At 39.7% G+C, this 21069-nt stretch overlaps 1 protein-coding gene across 2 annotated transcripts in view; it reads right to left on the bottom strand.

Moving 5' to 3' along the window:
• The window catches only part of ASRGL1 (asparaginase and isoaspartyl peptidase 1), an 82470-nt gene extending 61739 nt beyond the window's left edge, over nucleotides 1–20731 (bottom strand). The window contains exons 1-2 of one of the 2 annotated variants that reach the window (XM_033938331.1): nucleotides 20662–20731; nucleotides 11295–11516 (exon numbers count right to left, since the gene is read on the bottom strand). In XM_033938331.1, coding sequence (XP_033794222.1) covers nucleotides 11295–11481 — 187 coding nt within the window. In that variant the 5' untranslated portion in view covers nucleotides 11482–11516; nucleotides 20662–20731. Of the gene's footprint in view, nucleotides 1–11294; nucleotides 11517–19795; nucleotides 20206–20661 lie in introns of those variants that run through there. The other variant, XM_033938330.1, reaches the window with a different exon arrangement.
• Nucleotides 20732–21069: the final 338 nt, after the last annotated feature.

The raw sequence follows: 21069 nt of genomic DNA, 5'->3' as shown, positions 1-21069 counted from the left end.
CAAGACTGGAGGCTTTACTATTTAAAAACTGTTTGTATATTGGTGCATGATAGCAGAGAGCTGAACTTTCTTGAGACCTGCTAGGAGCAGGCTTTGAATGCCTTATTGTCAATAGCTCTGTGGAAGGTAAAAGCACAGAGAAGATTATTGGCAGTTGTGAGAAGAAATCCTGAACTCTCCCAGAGTTTTCCCTTTGGAGTTTTTCTTTTGTGTTGTTTTGAAAGTTACATTGAATTTTGGATTTTGTCATTCTGACATTAAATTTTCGTTAGAAACCGAACCTGGGACTTTGTACATTGGTTCTGTTTTTAGTTTTGCTCAGGTTAATACAGTGTCTGAAGGATGACTCCATACTGGGTCACACACTGGTACAGTTTTAGCTGTAACCACTAGGGGCACTGAGGAGTCCCGTTGCTAGACTCTGGTGCCGGTTACATTGTATAGTGGCGTTTCTGATAATAGATGTCCACAGTAGAATTATCTAGCTTTTCCATATATTCTCCGTTATAATTTGGAGTCTTATTGCCTCATTGCACTGCCAACCTTACTGTAATACTTATATAAATCAACATTTCATTATTGGGCTAACACTTTGCTGACCAGAAGGAATTGCTGTTATTCTTTACAATTTTATTTTATCTCTCTCACTCATATCTCACATTGCTAATTTAACAAACTCTTCACAATTCCGTTGGTTGAAACAGTTGCTCTCACAGCTATCAACATGGCTCATAAAATCGATAAATGCATCCGCAGTGTCTAAACTCTCCCGTAGTCAGAAACTTGCGGAAAACACTCCACTGGACTCCACTTAAGAAGAATTAACTGCTTCACAATCTTCTTTGTCTCCTAAAGATACCTCTGTTACTTAAGCAGATTTCTTAGAATTGTTGGAGGAAATTAAATCCTTCAGAATGGATATTACCTCAGTTATTAAAGACATCAAGCAAGAACGTAAATGTTTGTATGACAGAGTTACATAAATAATAATAATAATAACTTTATTTTGTATACCGCAATACCAGAAGCAGTTCAGAGCGGTTTACAGAAGAAGAGACTGTACATAGACAGCGATGTTACAGAAGGTATTGTCAATTACATTAGTAAAATAATTTGAATTACATTAGTGAGCCGAGAAAGGTTAGGAGTAATCGGGAATGTGACAGATATACAATAATTTCTCAGAGATGCAACCAGATGGGAAGGAGTCAAAGAAATTTGTCAAATAGGTAGGTTTTGATTGATTTCCTGAAGGATTGGTAGGAGGGTGTATTTGAAATGAGGTTAGACATTTATTCTATTTGCCAGCTTGGAATGACAGTGTTCTATCGAGGAATCTCTTGTAAATGCAGCCTTTCAGGGAGGGGAAGGTAAACAGTTGGGCATTCTGTGTGCAGGTAGTGCCTGGGAATGCAAAATGGTGCAATAGGTAGATCGGGGATGAGCCTGTTAAGGTTTTGAAGCAAAGGCAGGCAAACTTGAAGATGACCCTTGCCTCTATTGGCAACCAGTGAAGTTTTCTGTAGAACGGGCTTACATGGTCCGACTTTTTGAGACCATAGATGAGACGAACGGCTGTATTCTGGATGATTCTCAGGCATTTAATGGTTTTCTTCAAGGAACCCAAGTATATGATATTGCAGTAGTCTAAGGTGCTTTAGATTAGAGTCTGAACCAGCAATCGAAATGAGAGGAAGTCAAAATAGTGTTTGATGGTTCGGAGTTTCCAGAGGGTGCAAAAGCATTTTTTAACTTGAGCAATGGTGTGGTAAATATTGGAGAACAAATTGATGCTGTCGCTTTATTTCAAAATAAAATACAAAATTTGGATACGCTTAGTAAAGAAATTATAGACAAACAAGATGATATTGAAAATAGAGAGAAGATGCAATATACGAATATTGGGCATTCCAGAATGGGTAATGAAAATATACAACAATTTGTGTTGGATTAATACAAAGCATTATGTCCTTAACTCTGACTCTTCTACTATTAAACTAGAGAGAATCCATCGAGTTTCTTCTCACACATCCAAATCTACAAATTATCCTAAAATAATTATGGCCCGTTTCCATCGCTTTCAGGATAAACAAATCTCTTATGGACAATATTAGAAGTAAAGATCATATAAACTTTCAGGGAATTGATATTAAAATTTTCTCTGATTTTTCACAATATATCCTATAACAAAGAAAGGATTTTTGTCCTTTAACACAACTTCTCCAAAACAAAGAAATCAAATACAGATAGAATTTAACTTTTGCTCTGGTGTTTACTTGGCAAGGACGTTCCCAATATATAAAGGACTTTGAGAAACACAGCAAACGGCTAGACATACTTACCAGAAAAGAGAAACCATGCAATTCTTTCACCTCTAACACAGAGGACTCTGGCTAGCAACTTAATACGCCCAAATATCGGAAAACTTCAAAAGATAGACTACTTCTCAATGAACATTTGGATGATCCTACTAACACCATGGATACCTCAGTGCCTGTCTAATTCCTCACTTATTCTGATCATGCTGTTGAGGTTCTTAATATTAATTTTGGGGGATTTTGGCCACGCATGATATTTTTAGGGCTGGCCCATGCATTGCCTTTTCTAGACCTAAGAACTTGTCTAATATGCTTACGTCTCCCTCAATCCACCAGACTCTGAATCAACAACCTAGGGGCCATGCCCCATGTGGATCGTGTCAGATGTGTGCCATCTCTTTGCAACTCTTTGCAACTGGACTGTTGGACTCATCCTACCAATCATAAGAGCTACCCCTTGAGAGCATTAACTACCTTTGTGTCAGCTTGGGTTATATACATCATCATTTGTCCCTGTCAGACGATTTATGTGGGATGCACCAGCAGACAGATCGGGAACCGGTTAGATGAACATAAAAGCAAACTTTAACACTGCAAGCCTGACTGCCCCTATGGTAAGCCACTGTCTGGAATTCACTCAATTGTTCATTCAATTGCATGTGTTCACTCAATTGCAATGGCTGATGATTGAACAAATCCCTTCAAGCTTTCATGGTGATAAAATGGCTAGGATCCAACTTAGAGAACAATTTTGGATCTTTGAGCTACATGCTGTCAAACCTTCAGGGCTCAATGATATGATAGAATGGAATTTTCATTGTCTTGTTGTTCTACTCCAGAGTCCAGAGCACTCAATAGGATTTTTTTTTTCTCTTTTCTTCTCATTAACCCAGGAGAGTCTCCTCAAGGTATTCCAGTTTGCAGGTTTCTTTTTCCTGGATGATTAAAACTATTTCCTGGAACATCAATGGCTTGAACCATCCAATTAAAAGAAAGTTTTAATTGCCCTTAAAAAATTTCACGTTTCCATTACCTTTCTTCAAGAAATACATTTATCGGATGCGAAACATGAAAAACTTTCTACTAATTAGGCTGGGTAAGTCTACTATTCCTCTTCCACTAAATCCAAGAGAGGGGTAGCTATTCTCATTGATAATTCCTGCCCATATACAATAGAAACAGTTATTAAAAGACCCAGAAGGCAGATATATTGATTGGTAAACTGGAAAACACATATTACTTTGGATAATATTTATGCCACCCAATAATAACTTTGTTTTGATTTTTTTCAAAAAATTTTCCGCACTCTAAACCTTTCATTATAAGGCACATTATTTTTAGGAAGTGATTTTAACTGTGCCCTTGCAGCACATGAAAAATCAGAACCAACTTTTAAATTAAACCAACTATTAAACTTCTTCTACAACATCTACAAGAGCTGAATCTTATTGATATTTGGCACAGAAAAATATTATACTTTCGACTCCACAGTTCATAATTCCTTCATCAGGATTGACTATTGGTTTACTCCTTCCAACTTACACCCTGCTGTTTTAAATAGTTTCATAGTTACTCGATACATCTCTGACCAGGCCCCCATTGGTTTTCTTTTAGATGATTTATCAAATACTCTCCCTCCAAGGCAATGGTCTTTCAATAGGCAATTTCTACAAAACCCAGAGGTTTGCAAAAACTAATTTCCATCTGGGAAGAATATGTACAATTTAATTATAATGCTGATACTCATTCATTTTCTGGGATGCCGGGAAAGCAGTGCTAAGTGGACACACATCCAAGATATCTTCAAATATTAAAAAACAAGCTGCAGCACTTTTAAACTCGTTACATAACTCTTTGGCAATTCTGGAAGCTAAGAATAAACTCATAAGAAACATCTTTTAAAAGACATACGGCAAATTAAACAACAAATAATGACTCTATAAAGACTGAAAAAACAGCGTACTATCTCAATCTGACCAAAAGTTCTTTTTTTCAGGAGTCTAATAAATCCCCCAAACTATTAAAATGACATTGCATTAAACTTAAAAAACATATTGAAAAGATAAAATTGTCTAATGGTACTGTATCTTGTAATATGTATGATATTTTAAATGAACTTATATAAATCTCATTCTACGAGTATGCAAGAACACATTGATTGAAATACAGGTTTTAACTTAGGCAAGTCAATATTATGCAGCTAGGCACGAAACATTGATCGTCCATTTACTATCCAAGAGGTGCAATCACCTATCACCAAATTGAAAAGAAATAAAGCTGCAGGACCTGATAGATTACCGGTTGAATTATATCACAGCCTAGTGGATTACCTTGCCTCCTATTTAACAGAGGTGTTCAATGAAATAACCACAGCCCACCGCTTGCCTGAAACGTTCTACTCGGCTGTGATCACGGTCATCCCAAAGGAAGGAAAGGACTCCACTATTTGTACTAAATACTGACCTATTTCTTTATTAAATATAGAGTACAAAATATTTACTGCAATACTCAGCAACTGTATAAAACATGCTATTACGGAGTGTGTTCATCCAGACCAAACAAGATTTATTAACAATCGCTACAGTTCAGATAATATTAGACATTTAATTAAGGGCTCCTTTTACTAAGCCGCGTTAGCATTTTTACTGCATGCATTTTAGCGCGTGCTAAACCCACGCTATGTGGCTAGAACTAAAGCCAACTCAATGCTGGCGTTAAGGTCTAGTGCCGGCGGCAATTTAGCGCGCACTATTCCACGCGTTAAAGCCCTAACGAGGCTTAGTAAAAGGAGCCCTAAGTGTCCTTTTCCATACCTCTCAAAATTCCAAAGATTTGGCAATACTTTCTTTAGATGCTGAAAAAGCATTCAACAGAGTTGAGTGGCCATACCTATTTTGTGTTTGGGCCCTAACTTTGTCAATTGATAACAGCCATTTATCTGAAACCTCCTGCATCTATTTGTGTAAATGATAGCCTTTCTTCATCTTTTTCACTTCACAGAGGCGATAGGGGTGCCCCCTCTCACCCCTGTTCTTTGCGTTGGCTCTCGAATCCTTAGCTATTGTGCTTCGAATGTCTAATATGGTGCAAGGTATAAAAATTTGAGAAGAAGCTCACAAAATATCTTTATATGCTGATGATACTTGAGGAAGGAGAAAGAAAGAGAGGACAGTGGTCCGAAAAGAAAACATCAAATGGGCAGGAGACTCTGGTGAGAGAGCTAAAAGAAGACAAACAGAAACCAGAGCCTGGGACCAACATGATTTGAATAATAAAATAACAAAAGGTAGAAAAATAATTTTATTTTCTGTTTTGTGATTACAATATGTCATATTTGAAATGTGTATCCTGTCAGAGCTGGTATTAAGACAGCAAGCTTGAGCTATGAGGAGATTGAGAGGGGACATGATCAAAACATTCAAGGTACTGAAGGGGATAGACTTAATAGATAAGGACAGGTTGTTCACCCTCTCCAAGGCAGGGAGAACGAGAGGGCACTCTCTAAAGTTGAAAGGGGATAGATTCTGGACGAATGTAAGGAAGTTCTTCTTCACCCAGAGAGTGGTGGAAAACTGGAACGCTCTTCCGGAGTCTGTCATAGGGGAGAGAACCCTCCAGGGATTCAAGACAGGGTTGGACAGGTTCCTGCTGAACAAGAAGTGCGCTGGTAGGGCTAGTCTCAGTTAGGGTACTGGTCTTCGACCTGGGGGCTGCTGCGTGAGCGGACTGCTGGGCACGATAGACTACTGGTCTGACCCAGCAGCGGCAATTCTTATGTTCTTATGTTCTTTTTTTTTTGTTTGCACCACAACACCGGCATGGGGTTGGAGAGAGCAAAGGGGGGGTGGGATGGGTGAAGAGGTCACAAAATTAAAACCCACCAATCCGTTTGAAAAAAAATGCCCAATTGGCAGGAAAATGAATCGAATCAAAAAATCAATTCAATTATCAAATCAAATAAAAACATTTTCCCTGAATCGGGCAGCACTAATGCACACAAGGTACCCACAGCCTTGCAATATCTAGGGGAGTCTGAAGATTAATATAAATTGCAGCTCCCAGCAAATTATACAAGATTATGATATCTATCTTTAACAGAAAAATAAACCTTTCCTTTTTGCATCAGATCAAAAAGCATTGCTATCACTACTAGAAAGACAAATTTTGGATAATTACACAAGGCACCAAAAAAGTTTTTTTTCGGAATCATCTGACAACACAACTGTCATTAATCCTCCTTATTCTTTTATCCTATAAACGCATGATATATCGCCCAATTAACGTTTATAATTAAATATAATGAACCTCATTACAAAAATGTGACGTGCTAGTGAAAAACTAAACACAGATTTGAAATCAGCATGAAAAATACAACAAAACCCACCCAGCATTAACTCTGATGAAAGTGAGTGTTGATCTGCGTTATCTTGTGTAAAAATCGCTAGCTAACATGTGTTAACTAGTTTATTAATCTCTGAAGAAGCTCCATCAAGCTGTAAAGGCATATTATTATCTTGCACTCAATAGTCCTTTTGATACTTTGAGGTGTTATGTTCATGATAGCTCTATCACACTAGTCTATATGAAACCTCACTGGGACAGATGTAAGAGACATCTTCAATGGCATTATCTACAGTGGCAACAAGCAGGTACTTAGGGTAAGTGAATAAACAATAGCTTATGTTTAGAACGGTGCATTCCCTATCATACGCCACTACCAGTAATGATTAAGGGATATAGTAAATCTAGGACAGAACTTGTGAATGATCTATCTTCCATTTTTTGTTCAGCACATTTCTCTGTTTAAACTATTTGTTTTTAAAAGTGTCCCAAGGAGATTATATTAACTATTTGTACAGACAAGGTTGTCACAAGGGGTGAACAAGACAAATGACCACCTGGGACACTAGACTGGGACTTGTTTTTTGTTTTTTTTTTAATCAATCGTTCTATGTGTCTCAGTGTGTCTCGCATAGTCTGTGTTAACTACCATTTGTGAAGGAACAAAAATAAAATGAAGATTACTACTTTTTATTTTTCAAATGACAACAATCAGTTTCTCTCTTTTTTTTTTTTTTTTCTTCTGAACTAACCCTGGAAACTGTCCCCTCTCTTATCTCCTCAATCATAACATCACTCCTTGGTCTGTAAAAACAAAGCTCTCCATTCCCAGGCTGGTTTGAAATGCTTTTGTTTAATTTACTCCGATATGGAGGACTTTGGTGTCTCTTCATAGATTTTCTCTAAATCCTGTAGTTCCATTTCAATTTGTTTGTATTGATCCTGCCATTTAGATTTATGTTTGGTGGATGAATGCAATCACAGGCCCTCTGAAAAAAGCTTTGAAAACTCCCATCTAATGTATGGATTGCTAAGGTGCACTGGATTCAAGAACAAACATTGTCTCATTTTATTAGCATAGTCCTGTAAACCTAGCAAGGCAACATTAAAGGGGAAATACTACCAAATACAAAATTATTTGCTTATTAAACTTTAGTTATTTCATTGGTTTAGTTCACTGCAAAATTGCAGTTTTTATAAGAATTTCTAGTGCAATCAGTGTGCTTGAGGTCCTAGAACATACAATATATTTGTGACCTGGAAAAGGGGAATCTGACCTCACAAATTTATACAAAGCAGCAGACCACAAAGTAGCTTATAAAAGAAAACAAAAAACAAAACCTTGCAATTTTCAGCAATTCAAAAAGCTCTCTTTGCTGAAACCAAAATTATTCACAGCTAATTTTCTGCAGCACTAGGCTCCATTCTCAACACATTCCTATCAATTAAGGGCTAGATTCACTAAGCTCACCGATCGTGTCCAGACCACTTTGCGACTCGATTCACTAACCTTCTGGCTCACATCCTTTCCTGCGCTCTGCTGCCCTGCAGCCCTGAAATATTAAATATCTCCCTTGTGCAAAAACCCTTCTCTCTGCCATCCTGCCTCTCTACAAGCCCATGGTTTTAACTCGTGGGTTTAAGGCGGGGCTGCACTACGGCAGCATGTTCTGCTCCTTTGTCTTTTCACAAATGCCAATGCAAGAAAGGCAAATGTTCTAATTAGCAGCAATCTTTTTTTTTAATGGGCGTGTTTAGAAATAAAAAAAAAGAAACCACTTGAAAAATATTCCTGAGGAGAGACAGCGACCACTTTCCAACAACACGCAACTGACAGGGCAGCCCCTCATATGAATCACCCCAGGAAAAGGCCAAGGAAAGCAGTCAATAAACACGGCGGTGACTGAAATCCCGCCCTTCCTCCCCAAACCCAAACAACCATTACACGGACCCCATTCAGACTGTTTTGAAATGCTGAAGTAATTCTTTCTAATAATTCTTTTTCTAACTTCAGTGGATGAGATCCCCTATTGCGCTTCTATTCCCTGCTCCAGGCTCTTTGGCTCATGCGTCAGGATCGCTCTGCAGCCATCCGTGTCATCGGAGTGGGGCGTGCCTCCGACTGCCCCCATTTGCATGAGGACGCGTTGTGGATTAGTCGGCCTGCCACGGATCACCCACGGATCGGTGAGGTAAATTAATCTAGCCCTAAGTTCTTTGTTTTAGGGGCTTGGGTAGACTCTCATATCATAGGACAGATGATGTGTATATAAGCAAGGCAATAATATGGGACAACATACAATGATTCAGAATATTTGAGTCTGAGCCCTCCACACACACAGCTGACAAGAACTGTGTAGCCATCAGAAAAATAAGAGAAACAAATCATGGAAGAGGAAAAAGTGCTAAGTTAACCACTGTATACTAATACAGAAATCCATCAATTATGGTACTTTTTTTTATTACTAAAATTTTTTTTTTGTAAATCTTTATTAGTTTTCAATTATTAACAGTGCAATACAGTGAATTTAAACATAAACGAATCAAACAAAAGCACTTTAGATATACAAATATTTCAACAACAAACATTTTCACCCCCTCCTCCCCTTAACTAATGAAAATAAAACCACATGTATAATTTCAATAAAATAGATATAATGAATAATAATTATAATGTTTTCCCATCTCCCTCCCTCCCACCCTGGATGTGTAAGGAGGACCGATAAAAAGAAAAGGTACATGACAACTATTGTGACTCAATAAATGATGTCAATGGGCTCCACACCCTTTCAAATGCACTACTAAATCCTAAAATTTCAGCATTCATTCTTTCATATTTGTAGCTAGAACATAAGTTTGCCCACCAGAAAGTATAATTAAGTCTATCATAATTTTTTAATTAGAATTAAAAAAAAATAAACATAGAATTAAAAGTAATAAGACAAAAGGAATAAGGGGTACATTTTTATTAAACTAATTTAGGCTCTCTTTTACTAAGCCACAGTAGAGGTTTCTACTGCAGCCCAGGGCATTAAATGCTCTGACGCTCATAGGAATTTTACAAGCGTTGGAGAATTTAGCCCTCCAGGCCGCAGTAGAAACCTCTACTGCGGCTTAGTAAAAGGAGGGGCTAGCACATTGTTTAACTTTTGAGGGTGACCCTTCTTCCTCAGATCAGAAATAGATCTGAGGAAGAAGGGTCACCTTCAAAAAAGCTAATCAAACAATGCTCTAAGTCCAATAAGAAAGGTATTATTTTTATTCCCTTTGTTTCTTTTAATTTTATATTTTTATCTCCAACAGTGGACTAGCATGGCTACCACACCATTTCACTCAAAAGAACGTTATGCCAATATTAAAAATGATATATCAATGGAACGAGTGATAAAATAAAAAATTACAACTGAAAAGATCATCCAGCAAAAACTCCCACCCTTTCCACTTAACCCTCCCCCACTATCCCTTCCCTTCCCCTCCCCAACAAATCATTAAAAAATCCCAGCATTGTCACAGTGTTCTTCAAAAGTGACATTAACATTATTCATGAAATAAGTACAAGGAGAATGAGTCAGTAGAAACTAATACATCATTCTTGCTTTCAAGATATCCCAGAGTCTCTAAACTACCCTTACGGAAAAAAAAGAGATTATTCCAAGTTAGAAAAGTTTATATTATGGCTAAACTAGGCTTTTACTGGGAGGCAATATTGTGCATGTTCACTTCTCTTCCCACAGAGCTCTTGAGTAATTTTATTGAATGATCTTAGCTCTTCAATTACCTGATACCAGGTCTGAAGGTTAGACCCACCTGGATTCTTCCAATACACATCTTGGCTGCCATTATTAAGAGATAAAACAGTGTCAAAGCTTAGGCACTTTAGAGTATTTGAGAAATGTTCTGTTCTGAGAATCACTATAGAAACAAATAACTTAAAAGCCTGATCCTTACTAAAGCTTGTTTATATTTGGGAATAATTTTGTAACACGTTAACTGGACTGTGAGGGCAAGTAGGCAACCATAAAAAAAAGAAGACACACAAGCACTTATGTACAGCCCTCTACTTGCTATCAGTTAAGGAAAATGCTAAAGATATCTCTCTTCTTCTTTTAACTCCCACCTCGTGTCTTTAGTCTAATTACCTATCTGCCCTTCCACTCTAATCATTTTCCATGTCTGAAAAAAATATTGTAACTACATTGTCCAGATGTAACTTTTATTGTAGAAAATTGCACAATATAGGAAACTATATGGTATGGTATCAATTCTGGAAGAGATCAAACTGGCTATGTCACTTGAAGCCCAAATGATGAAGTTACAGCTGTCTTATTTTGGTCACATAGTCAGAAGACAAAGATCATTGGAGAAGGATATCTGGGAAGATCGAAGAAAGAGGGCGACCTGCAATCAGATGGCTGGACACCTTGAAAATGAGCATGGGGATGACACTGGAGGGCCTTACCGGACTAACACAAAACCATTTCTTTTTAGATCCTACGACTCAAACATGAGTTGATGGCACCTAGCAATATGGTATAGTATTTATAGAATGCCAATATTGCTTCTAAAATGCAGTTGTTTTATCAACTGTCTCAAAGAGCATCAACACAAACATTTATAAAAGATCAACACAGTTACCTGCATTGAAATGAGGATCATCTTCCATCACTACCACAGCTTCCTCCACTGCTTCCAAGGCACTGCCACCGTTCTTCAGGATATTATAACCTTTCAAAGCTGCTCGCTTAACTCCTGTGCGGTATCCTTCCTCTCGGTCTTTAAAGATGGTGCCTGCTCCCCCATGAACCACAATAACAGGCTTCATGTTGGTTAAGTTCCCTGAATCAAGGTTCCAACAATCTGTTCAAAAGGAGTACTCATAAGTCTTCAGAATATAAAATTTGAGAAAAATTATCCCCAACAGCACTGGAAAAATCATGTTTTATAGTTTGTTGGCACAGACTGATGACATCGGCTTCCCATTGGGCTGAAGGCTATAGATGGAATTTCAGCTCCTTTACAACTCTGCCCACTCTTCCAGGTAGGGATCCCTTCTCTTCCCCATAGGTGTTCTTTCTCTTTCCCATTAACATTCACTTCTTAATGCATTTTAGAACAGGCTCTACATTGGTAGATCCTGTTCTAAGATGCTAGAGGAACTTGAAACACCCTGATCTAGATGTCTCAGTTCCCATTTGAAGGCCCCTTCTATAATGCTACTCTATGTATCTTTATAAAATAGGCTGCAAAGACACTTTTTATCCTCTCACCATAGGTGCCTTTTTTGTTTAAATATTTTTATTAACACCAATAGGAATAAGAGAAAACATGTATAAGTCCTTTTGATGGAATAAATCATAAACATACATTTCCAACATTAACCAAAAAAGTTTTGAAAAACAGGTATAAATTTCAAAACGTAGACCACCCGCCTAAATACCCAACAATCCAAAAGAAAAATATGGTATATGGTTTCTTCTTCACAGCCATTTGTGCCAACCAACCCCACCCCAATCCCTCACACACACATCTTCAGACTACCTTCCTAATAACTACCCCAACCTTCTTCTTCCTGCTCTACTCTTAAATTACCTTCCACAACTCCCCAGCTGATCTTAATAAGGGCAATCTCCACAAATTTGAAACATATCAGTCTAACATTCCTAGTACAATAATAGGATTTAATTAAGCAGCTCAATAAAAGTCTTTTGTACCCAGTGCTGCCTTGGAAGAGGGAGGTCTCCTAAAAGGAGATCACCATCCTGGTGATGGAGGAAATGATAGGTGGCACTTTAGGTTTGCCACGGCGTTTTTTCAGGCTGATGCCATTACAGGGCAGAAGTTATGGAACACAAGTCCTAGTGAGGATGATTGCATAGAGACATGGGTCACATCAAGCTTTCTGCCAATTGGTCAAAGGGTATGGAAAACTTCTCATATGCTGACAGATTGGAAATGCTGGGGCTATTCTCTCTGGAAAAGCGGAGACTTAGGGGAGACATGATAGAAACCTTCAAAATCATGAAGGGTATAGAGAAGGTAGACGGGGACAAATTCTTCAGGCTGTGGGGAGCCACAAGCACAAGGGGGCACTCGGAGAAATTGAAAAAGGACAGGTTTAGAACAAATGCTAGGAGGTTCTTTTTCACTCAGAGGGTGGTGGACACATGGAACGCGCTCCCGGAGGCTGTAATAGGCCAGAGCACGCTACAGGGGTTCAAGGAAGGTCTAGATAGGTTCCTAAAAGATAAGGGGATTGAGGGGTACAGAAAGAAGCAGAGGTGGGTTATAGAATTAGACAGAAACCACTTCACAGGTCATGGACCTGATGGGCCGCCGCGGGAGCGGGCCACTGGGCGCAATGGACCTCTGGTCTGACCCAGTGGAGGCAACTTCTTTCTTCTTTTCTTTGGTCACTGGATGTTAAATGTGGTTGGAACATGTTCAGTTATAGTCATTTCTCTTGATCTCCTGATGAAGCCACGGGCGAAACAGGCCCCCTTGAGATCATGATTGTGAAGTTTCATTACTGTTTGAAGCTAAGTTCCACACTTATAATGTTTACATAATATTTATTTGTTTTAACACGATAAGATTTTGCATTAAGGTTGGTGAGTGGTGAATGACCGGTGATTGATAAATTAATCCTCCGAATGGATCAGCTTAGGCTGCCCTATAGTGAATTTCTGAGGTCTCACCACAAATGAGTTTTATATTTTGAATGAAAGCTCAGCCTTACCATTCTTTTCAGTATTGATTAATGAATTATTTATGATCTTTGGCAATAATTATTTCATCCCACATTTTTGTTGTTTATCATTTCAGAAATGATCCTATAGCCAGGACCTGCACACCAGGAGATGCAACATCCTCTTGCACCGAGGATCTATCTCCAGGGGCTTCTGCCCAGAAGGGAGGAGTTAGGATGACTGATGTATTGGAAGATTCAATCATTAGGCTTGTAGACAGCTGGGTGGCTGGTGGGCGTGAGGATTGCCTGGTCACTTGCCAGCCTGGTGCGAAAGTGGCAGACCTCATGTGTCACTTAGATAGGATATTAGATAGTGCTGGGGAGGAGCCGGCTGTCTTGGTACATGTAAGTAGTAATGACATAGGAAAATGTGGAAGAGAGGTTCTGGAAGCCAAATTTAGACTCTTAGGTAGAAAGCTGAAATCCAGATCCTCCAGGGTAGCATTTTCAGAAATGATCCCCGTTCCACGCGCAGGACATAAAAGGCAGGCAGAGCTCCGAAGTCTCAATGTGTGAAGTGACAACCTCATGCACTGACAGGAATGGGGACATTAAAAAAAAAAAAAAAAGCCACCAGGTTTGCAAAATCTATGGTAGCCTACCTTAGCCTATTTCAGCCCCCAGCACGACCCTTCCTCCTCCAATTTAAAACCAAAAAGCCCTGGTAATCTAGTGGCCCCCTCCCTCCCTCCCCCTGATACTGACCCTCCATCCAATTTAAAACAAAAGCCCTTTTAGTCTAGCAATTGCAATCATTGGATAAAATGAGTGACTGGAACACAGAAAAGAGCATTCTATTATGCTGGACCCATCTTGTGGAATTAACTGCCAACTGAATTGCAATCAATAGAAAGTTGCTTGGTTTTAGTAAGCTATTGTAAACGTAGCTTTTTAGTGTAAACTTTCATATTGTGGAATGAACATTATAACATGGATAATAAGGAGAGTCAGAATGCTAGGGGTAACAGCTATTTATTGCGGTCTTTTATTTAATTAACGAGTGGATTGCAATTAGAACCTACCCCAAATAATCCTCTATAAATTTGATGGCATAATTAGTATAATAAGGGAGCTTTTCTCATATTTGGTACTACCTGTCTAGACTACAAGGATGCACTGTGTGGGGTCAGAGGCTGCCATGTTCCAAGATGACTGCTGAAGTACATCCTTGTGAGGGGGAGGAGAGGTTCTGGTAGATATCAAGTTATTGCTTTTTAATGAAGGGGTAGGAAGTCGGGTTGGTAAAAGAAGGGGCATTAGACTACCAGGGTACTTTGGTTTTAAGTCAGTGGTAAGGGGGAATTGGATTGATTTAAGAACATAAGAACATAAGAACATAAGAAATGCCTCCGCTGGGTCAGACCTAAGGTCCATCGCGCCCAGCAGTCCGCTCACGCGGCGGCCCATCAGGTCCAGGACCTGTGCAGTAATCTTTTATCTATACCCCTCTATCTCCTTTTCCAGCAGGAAATTGTCCAATCCTTTCTTAAACCCCAGTACCGTTCGCTGCCCTATAACGTCCTCTGGAAGCGCATTCCAGGTGTCCACCACACGTTGGGTAAAGAAGAACTTCCTAGCATTTGTTTTGAATCTGTCCCCTTTCAACTTTTCCGAATGCCCTCTTGTTTTTTTATGTTCTGAAAGTTTGAAGAATCTGTCCCTCTCTACTCTCTCTATGCCCTTCATGATCTTGTAAGTCTCTATCATATCCCCTCTAAGTCTTCTCTTTTCCAGGGAAAAGAGACCCAGTTTCTCCAATCTCTCAGCGTATGAAAGGTTTTCCATCCCCTTAATCAGTCGTGTCGCTCTCCTCTGAACTCTCTCGAGTAACACCATATCCTTCTTAAGGTATGGTGACCAATACTGGACGCAGTACTCAAGATGCGGACGCACCATCGCCCGGTACAGCGGCAGGATAACTTCTTTCGTTCTTGTTGTAATACCCTTCTTGATTATCCCCAGCATTTTATTCGCTCTCTTGGCGGCCGCTGCGCACTGTGCCGTCGGCTTCATTGTCATGTCCACCATTACCCCCAAGTCCCTTTCTTGGGTACTCTCATTCAATAACATCCCTCCCATCGTATAGCTGTGCCTCGGGTTTCTGATTCCCACATGCAATACTTTACATTTCTCAACATTGAACTTCATCTGCCATCTCTCTGCCCATTCTCCCAATTTGTCCAAGTCCCTTTGCAATTTTTCACAATCTTCCTTTGTCCGAGCTCCACTAAATAGTTTGGTGTCATCCGCAAATTTTATTATCTCACTCTTTGTTCCTGTTTCTAGATCATTTATGAATATATTAAATAGCAGTGGCCCGAGCACTGAGCCCTGCGGGACACCACTCGTGACTTTCCTCCAGTCTGAGTAGTGTCCCTTCACCCCTACCCTCTGTTTCCTACCCGCTAACCAGTTTCTGATCCATCTATGCACGGCTCCGTCCACCCCATGGTTCTTCAGTTTCCGGAGTAGACGTTCATGAGGCACCTTGTCAAAGGCTTTCTGGAAATCTAGGTATATGATGTCTATGGGGTCTCCTTTGTCCATCTGTTTGTTAATTCCCTCGAAGAAGTGCAATAAGTTGGTCAGACACGATCTCCCCCTGCAGAAACCATGTTGGCTGGTTATCAGAAGTTCGTGTTTTTCAAAATGTTCATCAATTTTTTCTTTTATTAGTGCTTCCGCCATTTTCCCCGGAACAGAGGTCAGACTCACCGGTCTGTAGTTTCCCGGGTCTCCTCTTGATCCCTTTTTAAAGATGGGCGTAACGTTGGCTATCTTCCAATCCTCCGGAATCACACCTGTTTTCAGAGACAGGTTGCAAATTTGCTGTAGTAGTTCCGCTATTTCCTCTTTTAGTTCCTTCAGCACCCTTGGATGGATTCCATCCGGACCCGGGGATTTGTCAGTTTTTAGTTTTTCTATCTGTCTGCGCACATCATCAAGGCTCACTTCTATGGATGTTAACTTTTGTGCTTGATTTCCATTGAAGAATTGCTCAGGTTCCGGTATGTTGGTTGTGTCTTCGTTTGTGAATACAGATGAAAAGAACATGTTAAGTCTTTCTGCGACCTCTTTCTCTTCCTTCACCGCTCCCTTCCTGTCTCCGTCATCCAGTGGTCCCACCTCCTCCCTAGCCGGCTGTTTCCCTTTAACATATCTAAAGAACGGTTTGAAATTTCGTGCTTCCCTGGCTAGTGTCTCTTCATACTCTCTTTTGGCTTTTCGTACCACACGGTGACATTCTTTTTGATACTTCCTGTGCTCTCTCCAGTTTACCTCAGTTTTGTCCCTTTTCCATTTTCTGAATGAATTTTTCTTATTGCTTATCACTTCCTTCACTATTTTAGTTATCCACGCCGGGTCTTTTATTCGACTCTTGTTGCACCCTTTTCTGAATTTGGGGATATATAGATTTTGCGCCTCGCTCACCGTGTCCTTGAAAAAGGACCAGGCATGTTCTACCGTCTGCCATTTTTGGGAAGTGTTCCTAAGTTTTTTCTTTACCATTCCCCTCATTGCTTCGTAGTTACCCTTCCTGAAGTTAAAAGTTGTTGCTATGGTTCTCTTTCCTTTCAGTATTCCTACTTCCATCTTGAACTTGATCATATTATGATCGCTGTTTCCCAACGGTCCCACTACTTCCACTTCCTTTGCAGGTCCCCTTAGCCCATTTAGGATTAGATCCAGAGTGGCATTTTCTCTTGTCGGTTCTCTAACAAGCTGTTCCATGAAGCAATCTTGTACAGCCTCCAGAAATTCTGTCTCCCTAGCGCATCTTGAACTTCCGAGACTCCAGTCTATCCCAGGGTAGTTGAAGTCTCCCATAATAACCGTGTTACCGCCTTTGCATTCTCGCTTCATCTCGGCTTCCATTTCTTCATCGATGTCTCCGGTTTGTCCGGGTGGACGATAGTATAGGCCTATCTTTATTTCAGGCCCTTTCCTTCCTGGTATTTTAACCCATAGTGATTCTAGCTTGTTGGTCGTCTCCGCTGTGTCCATTCTTGTTGATTGTATGCTTTCTTTTATGTATAGTGCTATTCCACCACCTTTCTGTCCTGACCTGTCCTGGCGATAGAGCTTGTACCCCGGCAGTGCTGTATCCCATTTGCTTTCCTCATTCCACCATGTTTCAGAGATTCCAATGATGTCTATGTCTTCTGCAATGATCATGGCTTCTAATTCCCCCATTTTGTTTCTTAGGCTCCTTGCATTAGTATATATGCAATTTAGCTCCTGGAATTTTGCTGCCTTTAATTCCTTTCCCTGCGCTTCGGTCTTTAGATACTTCTCTTGGGCTACAATCTTTCTAACCTTCTCTTCTTGGTTAGTTGACTCCTGTAATTTGTCCATTGTTTCTTCCCAGCCTTTTTTCCCCTCAGTATCTTCAGTATCTTTGATTTTAATACTTAATATATTGCTAAAAACGAAGTACTATAGTGGGTTACAATTCTAAAAACAGTTCATTATAACAGGTTACAATCTTAAAAACATCTCACTGTGCAATAACAATTATTATTATTTGGCAGACTGACCCCTCTTGGTGCATCCCAGGATGCACCCTATGGGGGTCAGGGGCTACCATTTTCCAAGATGGTGACACTTGAGCAAAAGTTTCAAGTTCAAGTTTTATTAAAATTTGATGCGTACGCAATGTCAAATATTTCAAAGCGTATTACAGATTAAAATAGGGGAAAGACTTTACAACAATTTATTACCAAATAATATATACATACAAGATTCAATACAGACACAAAAGGAAAGGGGGGTGAACTACAATCATTAAAGTAGAAAGAAGACATATACGGGTAACACATTAGGGGGGCAAAGAGTGAAAAAGGAAGATTGAATTAAAAAAAAATAAATAAATAAACAAACAAAAAAAGAGAAAAATTAAAAGAAGAATAAGAGGAAGATTGAGTCCTATAAGTAAAGACTGATAAGAATTGTTGATTAGAATATAAGATATAAGGTTTTACATATAAACTGGTTGTCTTGTCTATGCCTCAAATGCATCCTTATAAAGGAAACTTTTTAAAAAGCCTTTAAATTTTTCTAACAAGGTTTCCCCACATAGATAATGTAGTAAGTTGTTCCAGAGCTGAGGAGCTATAACTGAAAAAATGGAAGATCTCCTAGTGCCTATGACCTTTAGGGAGGGGATCGTCAAAAGATGCTGATCTGTTGATCTGAGTGTCCTAACTGAGGTATATGGTATAAGAAGTGAGTGGGTATCACTTCTGCCTCTTGAAGGTACTGGGGGGAGGGGCCTCTCAGGGTAGTATGAGTAATACTGCTAGGCACCAGGGAATCCTTTTACAGACAGACAAATATGACAGGGCAGGGAAGGAGCAGGCCCAATAGCCTATAAGTGATTTTGGAGTTTAAGTCACAGAAAGTGACCACTACATTACTAAGGATTTTGGGTTTTATCAGGGAACAGGAGGAATCAGAACGGTTTGATTTTGGGGTGGAAGGTGGAGGACGCTAAAACTAAGGAAAGGGGGGCTGATGCAGAAAGCTATGTTGGGGCATGAGATCAAGTTGGTGAGGCTCTCCTTATCATTTTTACCACATCAGACATACCGGTAGTAATGAATTTCTTGCATTGTGCTTTAACATTGTGTTCCTGCAGAAACATCTCTGAATTGCCACAGGAATTAATTCAGGTGCTAAACATCTTTCTGTATTTTTAACAAGGGCTTGATGCACACATTAGCAGGTGAAATTATATACACACACATCAGAGGTGTCCAACCTTTTGGCTTCCCTGGGCCGCATTGGCCGAAAAAAACGTTTCTGGGGCCGCATAAATGCGCAAACGCTGCAGCAAGACAGAGGAGGGAGCCGGCAAGACGGTAAACACCCAGGGGCAGCAGAGGAAAACACTGCATCGCTCGACCGGAGACGCACAAAATACTTCATGGGGCCACATGCGGCCCTTGGACCGCAGGTTGGACACCTCTGATATACCACAAACATACAGATCTGAGCACAAAAAAAGTAATCTAGAGCTGCAAAATAAAGCTGCCACTAGCACAGACCTGTGTGCACATGTATCAGTGTGCTTTCACTTGTCAGTGCAGTTTGTGCACTTAGCTTATTTGCATAATTTGTTGATAAGATTATTTGTTGCACTGGCTATAAGGAAAAATTTATCATACAGCTTCCTAATACAGCTTACTGCATCGGCTCCTTAAGAAATAAACTATGGCTGGTAGGTTTCCAACCACTTCCTAGTTTTTCCACTTGAGTAATGTATATTTGACAGAAAGTCAAACTTAACACTTTCCAACACTTGCCTTTTATATACACTTAATAATTCGACCTGTACAGAAAACAAACCTACTGTATTGTATATACCAAAAAGTATACCCATCCTTACTTTTGTTAGAAACCAGGAGATTATTTATCCTAACTCTCTTCTCTAAACTCTCTGTTGGGCAACAGTCTCAAAGTCTTAGGCACCGAAAAATATACTGACGGAAGCTATTGAAGAACTAGAATGAGGCTTGGAAAAACACTGAGAGAGGCTATTGGAGAACCAGATGGAGGTTTGGAGACCACTGAGAGAGCCTATTGGAGAACCGGAACGAGGCTTGGCAACATGTTGGAGCAGTAGCCGGAACGCTAGACTTGAAGGTTGGAATACGAGTGAATGCCACCGAAAAACACGCATACACTAATAAAATAGCCCCCAAAACTACAACTGCTAAATATTTCCCGCAGCCAGTCTTCAAATGTAGCATTAAATTGATTGGAATCCTAACACGCTAGACCCGGAGGTGGAGTGACACCTTCACGCATTTAAAGGGTGCAGTGTCCAAAGTTTCCTCCTTTTTTTTTTTTTTTTTACAAAGTCGTTCTGATGATCATTAAATCCCTATGGCCGTCGGAGCGGCTACCGCGGTTTGTGAAAGGAACCCTTTGGTATAATGTTTAGAAGCGAGTGAGGTGTTATGAGCCCTCACCGTATATATTGCTGAACCAATTTGTCTCTACAGTCAGTGGTGTACGATAATAAATTTTCCCTAATTAAAAAATATTTCTATTCTGTATAGTAACATAGGATCATTAAACATTGTAAGCTCTTTGAGCAGGGACTGTCTTCTTTGTACGTCTATTAGCGCTAAAGAAATAATTAGTAGTAGTCTTTAATCATTAAAATCTTAAATTTACTCCAACCCCAGCCCAAACCCATTCTCCGGCACCCTCTATTTCCACAGTATAATCACAATTTGCCTATCATACCAGGAGCTTCATCAGCTCCACGTAGCTTCTACGAAAGGTTGAATTTTCAGTCTCCCATTCATAGTTCGGCTATTGGAGGCAAGATCATCAACCATTCGACCAACAATCTGATATGAAAAGCTTTCTACCAGAGATATTTTCTCAGGAAAAACAACATTTGTGAATATTTCCAAACAATCTTTAATAAATTTGCCTTCTGAAAGTGGCTTCCGTCTTAGCTAAGGCTTCAGATATTAGGTAACGGATCTTAGTTGGAGTTTCTGATATTTGTCTTGCAATCTTGAAGAATGATTGTTGTCCAACAACACTCTGTCTTAATGTGTTCACTCGATCAACCCGACCTTGGCCCGTAACAGCATCACATTTTTCAGCAGGTTTCGTCAAATAGTGTCGCTTAACATTGTATTC

Source organism: Geotrypetes seraphini, chromosome 3 (assembly GCF_902459505.1).
Source record: "Geotrypetes seraphini chromosome 3, aGeoSer1.1, whole genome shotgun sequence".
NCBI classification, from domain to species: Eukaryota; Metazoa; Chordata; class Amphibia; order Gymnophiona; family Dermophiidae; genus Geotrypetes; species Geotrypetes seraphini.
The sequence above is the reverse complement of the archived record's forward strand: the minus strand, read 5'-3'. Positions and strand labels throughout refer to the sequence as shown.